The sequence below is a fragment of the Gymnodraco acuticeps genome, unplaced genomic scaffold (assembly GCF_902827175.1).
Source record: "Gymnodraco acuticeps unplaced genomic scaffold, fGymAcu1.1, whole genome shotgun sequence".
In the NCBI taxonomy this organism is placed as follows: domain Eukaryota; kingdom Metazoa; phylum Chordata; class Actinopteri; order Perciformes; family Bathydraconidae; genus Gymnodraco; species Gymnodraco acuticeps.
The window spans coordinates 405,990-421,102 of record NW_022992177.1 but is presented as its reverse complement, the minus strand read 5'-3'; the positions used below and the strand labels follow the sequence as shown (position 1 = coordinate 421,102).

The window sequence follows — 15,113 nt, the reverse complement described above, 5'->3', positions numbered from 1 at the left end:
GTTGAGCATGTTGTATCAACATCAAACATACTATCTCTCCAAATAGCATTAAAGTGCTGCTTTTGGCTTCACAGACGACATAAATAAGGTTGAACGCTCCACTAAAGAACGCCCCAACTCACCTTTTAAAGCGCACTAAGAAAAGGTCTGAACTCCGGGGTTGGTTTGGCTTTCAAGTCAAATAATAATAACATGAGGGAGCTTGCAGTGGGGCCCCCCGAACTGTTAAAACCCAGCGATTTGTTGTCAAAACTCATGAAGACCTTTTCCCTCCTCGAATGTAAAGGTCCTTTTTCGGAGCCTCTCAGTTGTTTGTTGTTAAACTGTAGTAGAAGGGGAGTGAAGGATCAAAGACCCTCCTGAACAATAAAAGCTGAGCCTGTAGAGTGTTGACCCCCAGACCTTAAGCCCTTCATTACTGCAGCTCACTGCTAATTATTGTGGACAGTACTGAACTCAGAAATCTGCCCAACCCTCCTCACTACAGGGTGGTCAGCTCTCACTGACACTCCTAGACCCTCACAACAACTAAACATCTGAGGCGTAGAGACAAGACCCCTCCTGGTGCCCTTCACCCCTACCCACCCTCAGAAACAACACCTCCCTCTGGAAAACAAGAAGAAACCTTAAACCGGACTAAAGACTAAAGAGGATCATGTTTTGCCCTCTATTGAAGCACACATGTTACCATATGCTCCCCTTACTGTGCAGCCTCCTGATCTTATGCTGACCACACTCCACAGAGCATCTGTGACCGTCACAAATGGCAGAGGTATTTTGAAAAACACATTTAGTCCAAAAGAGGTTTGGAGCTATAGCTGTGCAGCATCAGTTGATTGTGTCGGCTGGCTGCTGACTACATTATCATCCTGTGATGCTTTCAGAAAGCTTCATGTATCTTCAGTCAAAGCAACCAAGCTACACATTCAATAATGTATTGCAATATAATCCTGTCAAATGTGCAATCAGCGATTGAAGCCATGTGGAGGCAATACAACTGATTCTGTTTCTGCAATGTGGGATGCATTTATCCTTATTCTCAGGATTGTCAACCCCATCACACTGCTATGCTAGATGTCACTGCCGTAAATGTGGATAGAAAAAAGAAATAGCGTAGAGACCAGTGCAAAAGGAAACAACTGATTTTTGTTGATTTCTATTCTAGGTTGTCTAAAATAGATTTAAACCGGAAACTGTGTACTGCTGTTACACCCCCTGCCTATTTTGGCCTACACACCACCAGAGCCATCATGTTGCTGCATGGCCTCCATGTTTATCACTGAGGTAATAATTATAAATGGTTTTATTATAAAGCAAGGTGAAACAAAATGGCAGGCAGGCAGCCTGAAACAACAAAAAGGCAAAAGGGCACAGGTTGACAAATAACCTAACAAATGGAGGACTCTAAAAAAGGAGCCTACTTAAATACAAAGAAATATAGCTAATAGCTAATAACCAAAATAACCCTCACCGTTAAAGTGATACAGTCTAAAGAAAGGGAGCTGTAAGAAAACACAGCTGAAGGAGGGAAACTAAGCACCCTACGCTAAACACATATATCCACACTCAACACTAAGCACAGTCTGTAGTCAGGGGGGGAGCTAGGGGGTGCTGAAGCACCCCCCAGGATTGCCAAAGCACCCCCTAAGCACCCCCAATAAATGTGTTTTTTTTTTTTTTTTCGAAAATTATTATTTTTATTTTTATTAAATTAAATCAGAAAAATTATTGATTACATCAATGCAAATGTGAAACAAACAAATGTTTGACCAAAACATAAAGCCAACACAGGTGATATGATTAGGCCAATGGCCAGCACCCATTAGATTTTTGACCTACCCATAGGCTAAATTACTTTGTGACACTTGAGTGACTTCCTGTTAGCTGGAGCCCCACATTATTTGCTAACAGCAAAGTGACAAATGGATCGTTTTTTAGTCCTTAAACGTCCACATGTGGACACTCAATCAAAACCAACTGAAAGCGAGAGGGATTCTGCACATAATAGGCCTCGTGAGTACAAGTAGCTTACTTCTGGGTCTCTGTGTTTCATTCAAGCTCTGCTCTGTGTGTGTGTGTGTGGCACGAGCCATTTCGTGTGCGTGCGCAAGCGAGAGAGAGAGAGAGAGCTCGCGCACCGGTGGGTATCTACCGGAGATCGTTGTGGTTAGCATCTGGTGCTAGCTAGCCAAGCTAACGGATATAAGGAGCTTTTTCAACAACAAGGTGGAGGGAGAACTATCTCCTGTCAGACGGAGAGTCTCAGATAACCTCAGCTCAGGTGAAGTAAAGGACTCTCAGTGTTTAGATAGTTAACTTTAGTCTAGTTATCTCAGTGGGTCTCAAACGGTTTGTTTTTAAAAGGGGATTTGTAAAATATCTATAAAGAAATAGAACATCTGTTTACAGTTATGTTTCATATGTATGTTGAGAGATACAGTATATCCATAGATCTCTTCATTTTGTTCTCAAAGTGTACCAGATTGATGCTTTTAACTTCAATATTTAAAAAAAAATCTTAGACCCCATTAGAGAAGGTGAGAACCCTCCTAGAGGAGGTGAGGTCACACACCACTTGTAAAAAATAGCACTTTACTCCTGCTTACACCTATATGCCGTGAACTGATTACCGAGCCTTCATTGTAACAGTCGCGGGTACACTGTGTGTGCGTGTGGGGAGTGTTGCAGTAGAAAATTCAACTGTAGCGCTGGTGCATTAATGGGAAACCCTTAATGTTTGAGCACCCTCTATGAAACGTCAAGCTACCCCACAGCACCCCCTAGAGAAAATCTCTGGTGCCGCCACTGTCTGTAGTGTCCACGACACAAGAGCAAAAGGTATGAGGCATCTGATCGCAGCAGAGCCTCCTGAGTGATGATTGTCCCCAGCTTTGTAGTCCTCTCCAGCAGGTAGGGCTGCACGATTTTGGGAAAAAAACTAATTGCGATTTTTCTGACAAATATTGCGATTGCGATTCGAATTGCGATATTTGTTTTTAAGCGACCCAACGGAAGTTTATTGTAAAATGCGGCCATAACTCCGGCTAGGAAGGTCGTATCAACGTACTCCCGTCTCTAGCACCCCCGCAGCCCGAGCTACGAGTGAAAGAACTAAACTTACATGAAACTTCCGTTGGGTTGCTTTAAAGTCAAGCTTCAGTTTAAGATTCACCCTGCAATAGATGTAAAACAGGTGATGGAGCATTACTAACCTGACTCAGATGGTTTGTTTCACCAAACCATCTAGGAAAGCTCCATTAGGCGCGCAGTACTTTTCCCACTTTAGTTCCGATATAGTTCCGAAATGTTGCGTTCACACCAAAAAGAGCCGGAACTAAAATTAGTTCATGAGAACCTTTTCACCCCCTTTTCCGTTCCTGCTAGAGAGCAGGGACTTTCGTGGGAGAAAAAGTTTCCTATGTCTGATTGGCTGGGCGGATTGCAAACCACGCCCCGTAAAACTCCCAAAAAGTTTTGTGAAGCCGCCATTTTATTATCCTTGCATTAGCATTATTAGCATTAGCCCAGCGCAGAGAGACTAACTTATGGCAACACAAAATAAAACATGGGAGCGGTGGGAGATGAGGAGGTGTCGGCGTTCTGGCGATTTACTCTGAAGGCTTCAGTAGAAGCTGCTGGGACTCCCAGCAGCTTCTACTGAAGCCAGTCCCCAACTCCGGGGACTTCCGGCCGGGGACTTTGGGCGGAAATATACGCAGTATACGCCGTGAAGTGGTTTGCAGCCTGCCAGTAAACCCAAAGCAGAAGAAGAAGAAGTGACGTCAGCGGCTTCATTTGCCTAATCCTCCCCCAGGGACTTATTCCGTTGTGAACGCGATCTGTACTTAGTTCATGAGAACTAAAGAGTTCATGAGAACTAAAGAGTTCTCATGAACTAAGTTCTCATGAACCTTTGTGGGAAAAGTACTGCGGTGTGAATGCGCCTCTTGGAAGCCATTTGGAAAGGGCAGGCACTTTCAAAAATACTTGGCAGGTGATTAGATCAATCTGTCCATCACCTTCTATCATGGGCCGCTTCTGATTGATTAACAATGGCTGGTTCATGTGGAGCACAGCACTTCTGATTGGTGTGGATGACTGACACACAAGAAAAAAATAAATAAAAATGTAACAAAAACAATTGTAAAAAAAAAAAAAATGCAGGCTTTGCGATTTGATAATCGCATCATTTAAAATCGTGATTTCGATTTAAAATCGATTAATCGTTCAGCCCTACCAGCGGGTGTGCTCTGGGCTTGCACAGGGATTGGAGAACGTCGGCCGGCGTGCTCCAATCAGTGTCCTCGGAAATGGACCAGGAGATGACAGCCAATGACGTTGGGGCAACCACACAGCTAATTTACATAATCACACACACACAGCTGCAGACAATCCCAGACAGGTTACCGAGCAGGCAGAAAAAGCAGCCGTAACACTGTGGTAAAACGAAGAGCCGGCTCTTCTTAGTGAGCCGAGCCAAATGATCCGGCTCACTAAAAAGAGCCGGAATTCCCATCACAAATACGTAAAGAGGGACGGCTCAATTCAAAACGCAAGTCACGTGACACGACGTGACGTCACACCACCCCCACCCTCTCAGCCCTGGTCTGGCGGAAACACTGTTGCAGAATGTCTGTCACCTCCACATTTAGGTCAGTGGGCAGAGTGACCTTTAGAGTTGGTCTGGTTTTATGATCAATGTGGCAGAATCATTACAAATGTTCAAATAGCCATGCTAAACAATGCTCCAGAAAATATATTTGCACTTGTTGTGATCGCAAATAAGTAGCGTACATTAGCCTGGAACGTTTTCCCTGACTCAGTGTCCCGTCAAAAAGTCTTGATGAACAGGTGTTACTAATGGGGGCAGTCTTTTAATTGGGTGCTTTGGAGCAATGCTAAGTTATGGTGTCAAGTTCCTATGGCGAGAAGCAGAAACAGAAGCAGAGCAACATGGGCATCATATTGGATCCTCTTCCAGTATAAAGACTCCATCACTCTTTTGAATGTCAATGAACTGTCAAGTTGCCTTAGTTTTGTTCTGTCTTGGTCTCTTTTGGCAACACTAGCAGTCACACGATATAACAAATATTATACAAATATAACAATATGTTTATGCAAAATATGCATAATGTTATGTGTAAATAGTCATTCTGTTCCATAGTTATAAGGTTGCTAGCCATGTAAGCAAAAAGGTTACTCGACACTTGGCAGTCACTCAAATAGAGGTGATGGCGATAAAAGTGCATACTGTGAACTGTAGAGATATTTCATACAATTAGATCATTATTCTTTTAAATATCCCAGAAGGAATAAAACGCTTTGCAGTCCTGTAATGAAATGGCATGCATTGCCAATTAATAGGTTGGCAGAATGAACTTATATTTAAACCTCTTTTCCTTTTACTCATGGCTAAAGTACCACATGAAGGCCAACTTGTGGTACATGCATCAAGAGGATCAAAGCTAAATGATTCTCAAGTTTTGGATAGTTTGGAACTGATTATTAAGTATTATCCATAATTCCACATAACATTATTCTTTCATCCCACTTCTGTGTATATAAATACCTATCCAGACTTCTTTCGTTTCCTAAATCCATAGCCAACCTATAAGCAGAAGAGTATATGCACATGTGAAGGGATACCAAAGAGAAATGGTGCCGTGGGTCTACCCCAAGACCGCACGAGTGCTCTGCTGCCAACAGTGCCTCCAGTAATTATAGACCAGAGCTGTGGAGACTGCTGCTCTCCAGGCTAAACTGAAACTAAACCCCCTATTTCATTCTTGGTATTTGCTCTTTTCAGTCCATGAGTACCCCGTGTTTAAAAACTGTTATTCTTGGGCTGTAGGTTGACTCTCTTCTGTTTATAGTTCAGCCTGACTGAGTTGAAAAGTAGAACTCTGTTCGGTAAATGCAGTAGTAGAAGCTTTGAAAACTGTTGTTGACACAACGTCTTGTTAAATAATAACTGCTGTCATTATGTTTGATTAACGTATTGATAACATACTCTCTACTGCTACTGCACCTCCCATCACTGTAACTCACTGACAGTGTAATCAAATGACCATCGATTTTCCATCTCCAAATTGTAAATGATGGGACAGGATGGAGATGAACTGGGTCTGGATCTTGGATTAATTTGGCAGCGTAGTCATTACTGCCAAGGAAGCTGTTGAAACAGCATTAAATATTAAGAGTGATAAACACCAAAGCTTGTCATTCTTACTGGAAAGTGTACTGAGCCTCCCCCCCAGGCCATCCACATCACACAAACTGACCAGACTTGATTTAGCTGGACAGCTGCTGCTGTGGTGAAAGCCCCTTTCCTCGGACTCCTACTTTCCAATGACTGTGTGGTCTGTATCCTGCTGCTCTAATCACGTAAGGGTGGAAGTGACTGTGGGCCGCTGTAATGGGCCAAAGGGACCTGTGGGTAGCATCTACTGTTCCTCTGTCATTAGATGTTGGATGCAGGATGGCCCACCAGCCCAGCCTGCTGGAACCTTTGGATGTTGGTCATATGTTTAAATCAATCTGTTCACCCCTTGCTTGTTCCCAAAGCTCAAGTTGGTGCTCTTATTTCCAACCAAAGAGGCATTTTGACTGTTGAAACCTTTGTAGCCTTTCTCTGCTTCTGTTTGCAGTCATCATTTGTCTTGTCATTGCATGCTATTTTTTGGTAACGTTCTGGTGTACAGGACACTACTAGACATGTACAGTATCTCTGGATGGACCAGTTTTCACAATTGTACAGTTTGGACCCGTTTTTGATTGATGATCTAGTATTTTGGCACAGCATGGTACAGTAATATTGTTTCCATATTATTGATCTGCTCTGTTGCCTCTCAGTATTCCAATTTCCACACAGCCAATAGAAACTCTCGCTCAGCCTTTACAGCTGTAGTCTTTGGAAAGTATGTCTTGGTTTTCAGAGCAATATGCAGCATATCAATTCACTATATAAGCTACATCAAGTGTTGTTGATTACCTTGTTTTTTGCTGATGTGTGTTTACAGTGTTTTAAATATTGATCTCTATTTTCTCTCTCTCTCTTCTCATCAGTCACAATGAGCGGAAGGTGACCTGCAAGCATCCTGTCTCAAGCCAGCCCTCACAAGACAATTGCATCTTTGTCGTCAACGAACAGTAAGTCTCTTGTTTTTTACTTTTAGAATGCAACCGAGCAGCATTTTTGAGCACTACAGTGTGCTGTTGCAACTTGGCCACCCTCTATTTGCAGTTCTGCCCTTTCAGATCAAATCCTTTTCTATTCAGCGCTTCTCTATTTATTTATGGTAACAAATTCCTTAGAAATAAGAAGCTAACTTTCAAATGGCAGTGACCATTTTTTGATATTATAAACGAAGTTGTATGTATTGCATAGCTAAGCTGCTGTTTTTTGCCAAGTTTCAAGTGTCATTGTCATTGATGCAAAGGGCCGACAATAAGAAGACTTTGTATCATGCAGACATCAGCTGCTGGGAATGCAGGGTTTAACGGTCGTCACTCGTTTTGACCCTTTGAAGAGTTCATGGCCTTTTCCAGTTGTCAAAAGTAGAAGGAAGTACCCACTCACAATGCGATGTCCATGTGATTTGTGTGCACTACTTTCAGTACCAGTCACATGTCTGACCACATGACTGGGTCGAGGGCCAGTCCTCTTCAACCTTTCACTTCAACAACTCTATGCATCTGTCAAACTACACTTGAGTTTATGAGTCAGTAGTCCCTTTTTTTGTTTGATCCACCTTTCACTCTTAAACTTTACCCATGGGTCACTCACAGTCAGGTGTGGACCATGTCAGGCAGTCTGCCCAGAGATTTGCAGCATGTCCAAACCCTGAAAAAGGAAGATGGATGCCCAACCCAAAAGTGTACTAAATATACATCATCTTGACTGTTTTTGTCACAGCCCACGCAGTGACATTAGCTTTAACTCTACTCCGCCGCCCTAGTCATCTTAGCTTAACGTTGTGGAACATGTATCCGATCCACTCAGTTTCTCACTTCCCTCAGAAAGCCCCCGTCATGGCAGATTCTCTATAAAGTGATTTTGCTGTGCCGAAGTGATGTCATCTCAACTGGGGTCACTGGAAATAGTCTCTGCTTCAAGACATGACATTTCACTCTCATGTGGGATATTATGGCCAGAGTCCAATATCTTGTGGAGTAGGAATTCCCTAATGTCCCATCATGGGCACCGTTTTCCATCTTTTTTCAATATGTGGCTTAGGAATGAAAGCCCTGGTTTTACTAGGATATGATATCTTGAGCTTTTTTGGCTCTTCAAATTCGTACGAGCTGGATTTTGTCAGCAGAGACGGGATGATTGGAAAATGGTTGTGAAGACACTTGTTGTGCAAGAACTGTCGCACTGCACTCTCTTGACACATTCCTCCGCTCACTGTGCTACTCTCACATCTCTGCTGCTTTTCACGCCGAGAGGCTCCACACGCTGCTGCAAGATGATATCTAACTGAGCAATTAGTGTAACTTGTCATTGTAAAAATAATCTGCCAAATGAATGTCAGATGTGCCAGAGGTCAAATTTGGGAATGCACATCAAAGTTATAATCCTACTACTCGACAAAGTTTTATTTCCACGTCTTTACAGTGCTTTTCATCAACCAGTTGGCCCTGTTTTTAGAAAAAGTACTAAGAGGAAAATCTTCACCCTGGACAAGTAATAAAAGGCAAAGACGGATTTAAGCTGCCGCGGGGATAAAGAGGTTGAAGAAGCTGAAAATCACTGCCTAATCTGCTCCGCACTCAGTAAATCCCAAACACGGAATTTGTTTTACATTTAGCATGATCGTTTTCAGTGCAGACTTAGTATAACATGTAAAGAACTTAGACTCAAACAGCACCGGTAAGACAGTGATGCCTACAGTACATATACGTCTGTCACTCAGACTGATGTTCAGGTGTGCTGTAATGTGTGAGTCATGGCTTAGTCCCGTCTTTGTGAAGTAGGGTCTCCCAGATGAGCAAGTGCCTCTGCATTCTCCTGTCATTACTGTAATGTACTGATGTCTTGGCTTATCATGTTAGTGGTCCACCATGTGCAAATTGACAGGAGAGATTTATATAACTCGCATGTAACACATGATTTGACATCCTCCGTAAATCCTCCATAAAACTCATTTCAAGAGCATGGTGTCATTTCAATTCATGTTGGATGTCATGAAAACGTTAATTGCAGACTTTACCATGCAGTTTGTGCTGTTTTAGGGCTCCCTTTTAATACCTCTCAATGTAGAAGTCAATTAAAGGCAATGTTGAAAATTGAAAAGATGGATTGCATTATGGGAATGTTGTGTATTTTATACTATTTTGACAAGTATCTAGATCTACACGTTGTCAGTCACTTTTTCTATTAATATGATGTACCAATAATACAAGATTAAACTGAAAAGTGACATAGTTATAGATAGGGCTGCTCCATTAATCGCAATTACGATTTTGGCTTGCAACGATTATGAAAACAACATAATCGAAATAAAACGATTTTTTTTATTTTTTTTTATTTATGTATTGGTTTTTCAGTTGAATTATTCTTAAGGTTCAGGGTAATCAACTGTTAAAAATATACTGTTCATTTTTATTTTTCAATAAATGGATGTTTTCAAAGTAAATGGATAATCGTTTTTAATAATCGTGATATAAATTATTGACCCAAATAATCGAGATTATAATTTTTGCCATAATCGAGCAGCCCTAGTTATAGTTAGATATTTACAGTCACAGATACATCCACATCCCTGACTCCTAAGTGCTCTCAGTCCTGGGTGGCGATAGGAGAAAAGAGAACATACACATATGACTTGTCTTGTATTGGATGTTGTGAAATAAATAGACTCGGTATATAACAACCACACTCTTCAAAACCCCTCATTGGTAAGAACATGGTCTCTAAATGTCGACACACTTGTTTTTCCTCTGTTTTGTAGTGTGAATTGTGGAAAATGGTGTCACCCAGCATTTAGCAGGTAATACTATACTAACTGTGTGTCGTCCACATTAGTATTTTATGTAAAGACCTTGAACGTGTCTGTTAACTTGTTGTCACACACTAACGACACACTGTGGGTGTTTTATATAGTGTTTTGCCTGATGACCCGTTTTGTCCTGTAATGTGCACTTTACCGTCTGAACCGTTTTGTTGTGTCTTTCTAAACCTCAATGAACAACTAACTGCAGGGACTACACTCAGTACTCAAGTTGAGGGGGATGAGGGGGGATGGCATCCCCTCTGAAATAAAAACGGTCAAAATCATCCCCCTTCTAAAACTGCCATTCCATCCCTTATGTCATTTGATCAATGAACGTGGTACTGGTATTACTGCTATTTCAACATTAATTTTGCGCATTTTGAGTAAAATACTGTGAGCGAGGGAGCACGCACACACGCAATGACATTTTTACCAAGTCACTGACGCTATACTATGCGAGTGCCCTAGAGGACGCCAGAGCGCCGTGATGCGCCTGTTTGATCGATGCAGAAGCGCAGGTAACGGTCATCACAATGGCCAAGCAACCAGGAGGACAACACGATCTGAGGGACTTCATATTTAAAAATACTAAAAATAACATTTCAGGTAAGTCAAGAGTCAGTAATCTTAGTCATTACTCATTACTTTAGTCACCAAAGGTGGAATCTATTGACATAAGCAGCAATAACAACTTAGTTTGGAGTTTAGCTACGTTTTTCTCTCGTGTTAGCTAGCTGGTAAGACTCAAAACTGTTGATGAAATGATACCACCAGCACCAGAAGAGCTGAAACCCCTCCTTCAAGCAGTGAACACTCTGGTCATCTCCAGCTGAGTGTGAACGTGGGTTTAGTCAGATGAACATTTGAACCACAACTAGAAGCTCCCTAGAGGTAAAAAGCATGTCAGCCTTGCTTTTCATCCAGTGTGTTGGCCCTCCACTGAACAAGTTCAGACCAGAGGTATATGTCAAGACTTGGCTTCAAAGCCATTGCTTAGCTAACAATCTGAAAGCAAGAGCCAAAAAGCATGATTATGAAAATCTTTGGAAACTTCTATGAGATGGGGGAGAGTGGAGTAGGCAGCCATTGACAACGTTGGTCCTATTTTGTATTATCTGTATAATCTTTTCATATATTTTCATATTTTGTAAACAATTTCAATTTGCACTTAATGCCCTGTTAAAAAAAGTAACATTGGGAATGTTATCATAACATATTTGTATTTGAACTGCAATAAAATGATGACGGATCAATATTTTTCTCATTTTTTTCCTCACATTTTTCATGAAGAATTTACATAATGATTTAATTAATTACGATACAAATGTAACCCTTTAGATACCAGTTTTGATCGTATACCAGTAACTGCTTTTTTGAAAAATTACACTATAATTCAATATTCTAAAAACTATTTTGACTTTATTATTAGTATAATCAGTTGATCTGAATAATAAATGAGGGACTGTTAACCAACAACATTTGTACCATATACCACATTTTTGTATCCCCTCCCCCCCTTTAAATTAAAGTGAAAAAAAGATTTTGCACTAATTGTCCTCTGCATTTGACCCTACATGTTAGTGGTGCCATGGCAGCCCGGGGACCGACTCTAATTCTGAGGTGCCTTGGTCAAGAGCAATGAAAGGAGTATCTGAACATCCATAACATGCATGTTGTTTTAGGAGTATAATAATTATCTTTATGCTGGTTGGTCTCCCACCCTCGGCGGGTTATCAGCACAAATTATGTCCCCATATGATAAAATCCACCATCCCCCCCTGATTTTTTTTTTACAACTTGAGTACTGACTACACTGCATCTTTGAGCCTGGGACCAATGTACACACTTATCTTGATCTGCTTGCCTTGTCTTTCAGTCTTTTGTTGGTTAAAAAAGATAAAAGGTTCACTGCCAAACAAAAGTGTTTGAAAGCACTGTTATTTCTTTAGAAATGCTGTGTGGTCATTTTAAAATGCACCCTCAGCCGCTCAGTTCACTGTTCGCCCCGTGTGCGGAGAGCGCCAAGCTTCAGTGGCAGTGTAATCCCTCCTCACTCTTTTTGCACACACAGCCCCACACAGGCACACAAAATCCATGCAGGACCAGGCAGGGGTGTGACGCCCTAAATGGATACGGGTTAGTCCTGACATATAGGATGGTTCGTCAGCTCTGTGATGGTCATGCAATCTGTCCACGGTGATAGATGCTCGGTAAAGCTACGCTATATTATTTGAACTTAAAAGGCCACATTTTTAACTAAACTCCCCGTTCCGGCTTCACAGGTATATAGTCATTTGTTCATAGTCCTGTCCACTGTGGGTTACTACTGTACATTGTTATGTGAAATCTGCTGCTGAAGCAATAGGTCAGATATATAAGCATATCTTTTTTTAAGTGATACATTTTTTTAGTTGTTTTCCTAGTTTTATACAAATGCCACACATTGATTGTTGCAGCTTTTTCAATGAAAAGGATATGCTGCTTGTACTTGTTAATGTTAAGTATATATTAAACTGTTTTTATTTGGATTTCCATTATTTTTCTAACATTTTGTACTTAATCGTAGATAAAGATTGCCATTATTTTGTATATTTGTTAGTTTTGTGATTTTGCTTTTAATGTTTATACCTTATTTTGATCATAATATAAAACATAGTTCATGAACAATTTTCAGCATGCTTTTAAATAATGTAGTTTAAGGGTATTCAAATGTGTGCATCAGGACTGTAATGCAGCATCATTCGTTTTGTATGTCTGTCTATCTCTTACACTAAAGGGCTACTCAGTGCTTTTTCATTTCAGCGCATATACAGTTGAGTGATTATCACACAATTTACTTTTTTATTTACACCATTGATTTTGGTTCACTTAGGATATCGCCTGGCACTCGAAGTGCTGCAAATCCTCCCAGTTCATTTTTCTCAAAATAGGCCATTACATGGAGAAGCTGCTGTTTTTAAGATGTGAGAACATTGTGTGCTCTTCAACTAGAGAGAGCATTAGTCACCCACTTGTCCATCCATTTACTTCTTAGATTTGCCACCGCTGTACAGAACCCCCTCATTTCTTCCGTCACTTAAGATAGCCAGTGAACTATAATTATACTAATAAGAAAAAGTCTCTTTCATGTATGAAACTCTTTTATTGAACTAGCAATCACAAGATCTCAAGTACATAATAGTTAGACCTGGCTTCTTCTTGGAGTTAAGCCTTACCTTATAACAAACCATGTGACTGTTCTTCCTAATACAGGTAACACTGGGTCAGTGAGTGTCCTTGTTCTGTGTTTGGTAGCTGCAGACCTGTCACTGTGCTGCACGGAAACGAACATCCTGTGTGTTGCCTGCTGCTGTGAGCCCATCTGATGTTATCCTTTGTGATCCCTGTGTGTGTGTGCACCTTGAGAATAACAGCATGGAGTCTGAATTGTTAAAACATTTCTAAATTGATTCTGAGTTTCTTCTCTGGTCGTTGGATAGATTGGTAGAGATGCATGAAAAGTAGATGATGCGGAAATCGATCGATTATAGACTTCGTAATGAGTGCCTCATTTATACCGAACGGTACCATATCATCTGAAGTCTACAACTGTTAGGTCATTCATCAAATTGGCAGGGTAGATGGGGGAGTTTACAGTGCAGGGTTGGCGGCTTCTCCTTATTCTCTTACTCGGTGACCTGAAACCAAAGCCGTATATCTGAGAGTTTTTTCCTTTGCTGCAGTATTTCTGCTCCTCTGTTTCTTCAGTCTCGTTCCCTCTAGACCACAGCGTTGTTCCCCTCCTACAGAATGTAGGACATCTCCACGGGCCTGAGACAACTTATTTCACACAGCGTTCTATCCTATGGCAAATGCACTGAACTCAGGATGATGTCAACTTTTCCTTAACTTTTCCTTTGTCTTTTAAAGGCATCCTGACCTGATTCACTGCTGCTCTTCACTATGTCAGGCCAATTTTGCAGACCATTAAAAGCTGTTAGACAACTGGGAGTGTATCTGCTGTGACATGGTGGGAGTAATTGGCTAGATACATAGGCCCATGTTGAGATCTCATTATAACAAAGAGTTTGAACTTCCGAGGGGTGGACAATAAAGTCTGCCTCCTCCTATTCTCCGCTTTATATTCAAGGTCAGTAAATATAAAGCAGAAGTCTATACAGGGGGTCCGCGGGGTCTTAAAAAGTATTACAAGTTGACAAATCAATTTAGCGAAAATTAAGGCTATTAAACGGCATTTTCCAAGGTATTACATTTTGTAGCTTGTTTTCAATAAGTATATAAATTGTCCAAAGAGGTTGTATTCTACAGTTTGCCTGAATGTAATCATGGCGTAGGTGTGTAGTGTGATTCTGTGTAGTTTATTTATGGCATCCCGTTGGGTTTGACGTCATCTGAACAGGACATCGCACGCTCACTGCTTGATAGCGCGCGCAGGTCCGTTTACGCCGGTTGTTAAACAACATCGTTATGGGGAAATGCAAGTTTGCGTCCAAATGGTTGGAAGATAAGGAGGAAGGACAATCAATACTGTATAATGTGAGGTGTGTGTGTGTGTCGCTAATGTAACCGGTTAAAACTCGAAGTGGCGATGAGGTCTTAAAATGTATGGAAAGGGTCTTAAAAGGTCTTACATCTGACTTCAGGATTCCTGCATATACCCTGCTATATTTCTGACTGATGATTTGCTAATATGCTCTTGGCATTCTATGTGTCTTCTTTCTTTAGATCCGCTCCCAAAGTGCCATCGAATGAGAAGATGGATCGGCCACTGAGCACCATGACTGAGGCGTCCAACTACACCAGCGGCTCGGACTACGCTGCGAACCCCAACAGTCCAGCAGGAAGAGTGAGCAACACACACAGGACAGGATAGTCATGCATGTTGGTCTAGCTTTCCCTTGTGTGGATTGATCTCACAATTCCACTGTATTTCTAGCCCTCAAGACCTTCCAAAAAAATCCACAACTTTGGGAAGAGATCCAACTCCATCAGGAGGAATCCCGGCGCCCCAGTAATCAAGAGAAACTGGCTTTATAAACAGGTGAGCAATATCAGCCAATCAAATAGTAACCTGGAATAAAGTTACACGATTGAATGTTTGGGGAAAAGTGCATGAAG

At 41.4% G+C, this 15,113-nt stretch overlaps 1 protein-coding gene across 7 annotated transcripts in view; it reads left to right on the top strand.

Moving 5' to 3' along the window:
* Positions 1-15,113, top strand: part of plekha5 (pleckstrin homology domain containing, family A member 5) — an 85,709-nt gene that overhangs the window by 41,379 nt on the left and 29,217 nt on the right. For all 7 annotated transcript variants that reach the window (XM_034204830.1, XM_034204828.1, XM_034204826.1 and 4 more), the window contains 3 exons: positions 7,066-7,149; positions 14,721-14,841; positions 14,932-15,036. In XM_034204830.1, the coding sequence (XP_034060721.1) occupies positions 7,066-7,149; positions 14,721-14,841; positions 14,932-15,036 (310 nt within the window). The remainder of the gene's footprint in view (positions 1-7,065; positions 7,150-14,720; positions 14,842-14,931; positions 15,037-15,113) is intronic.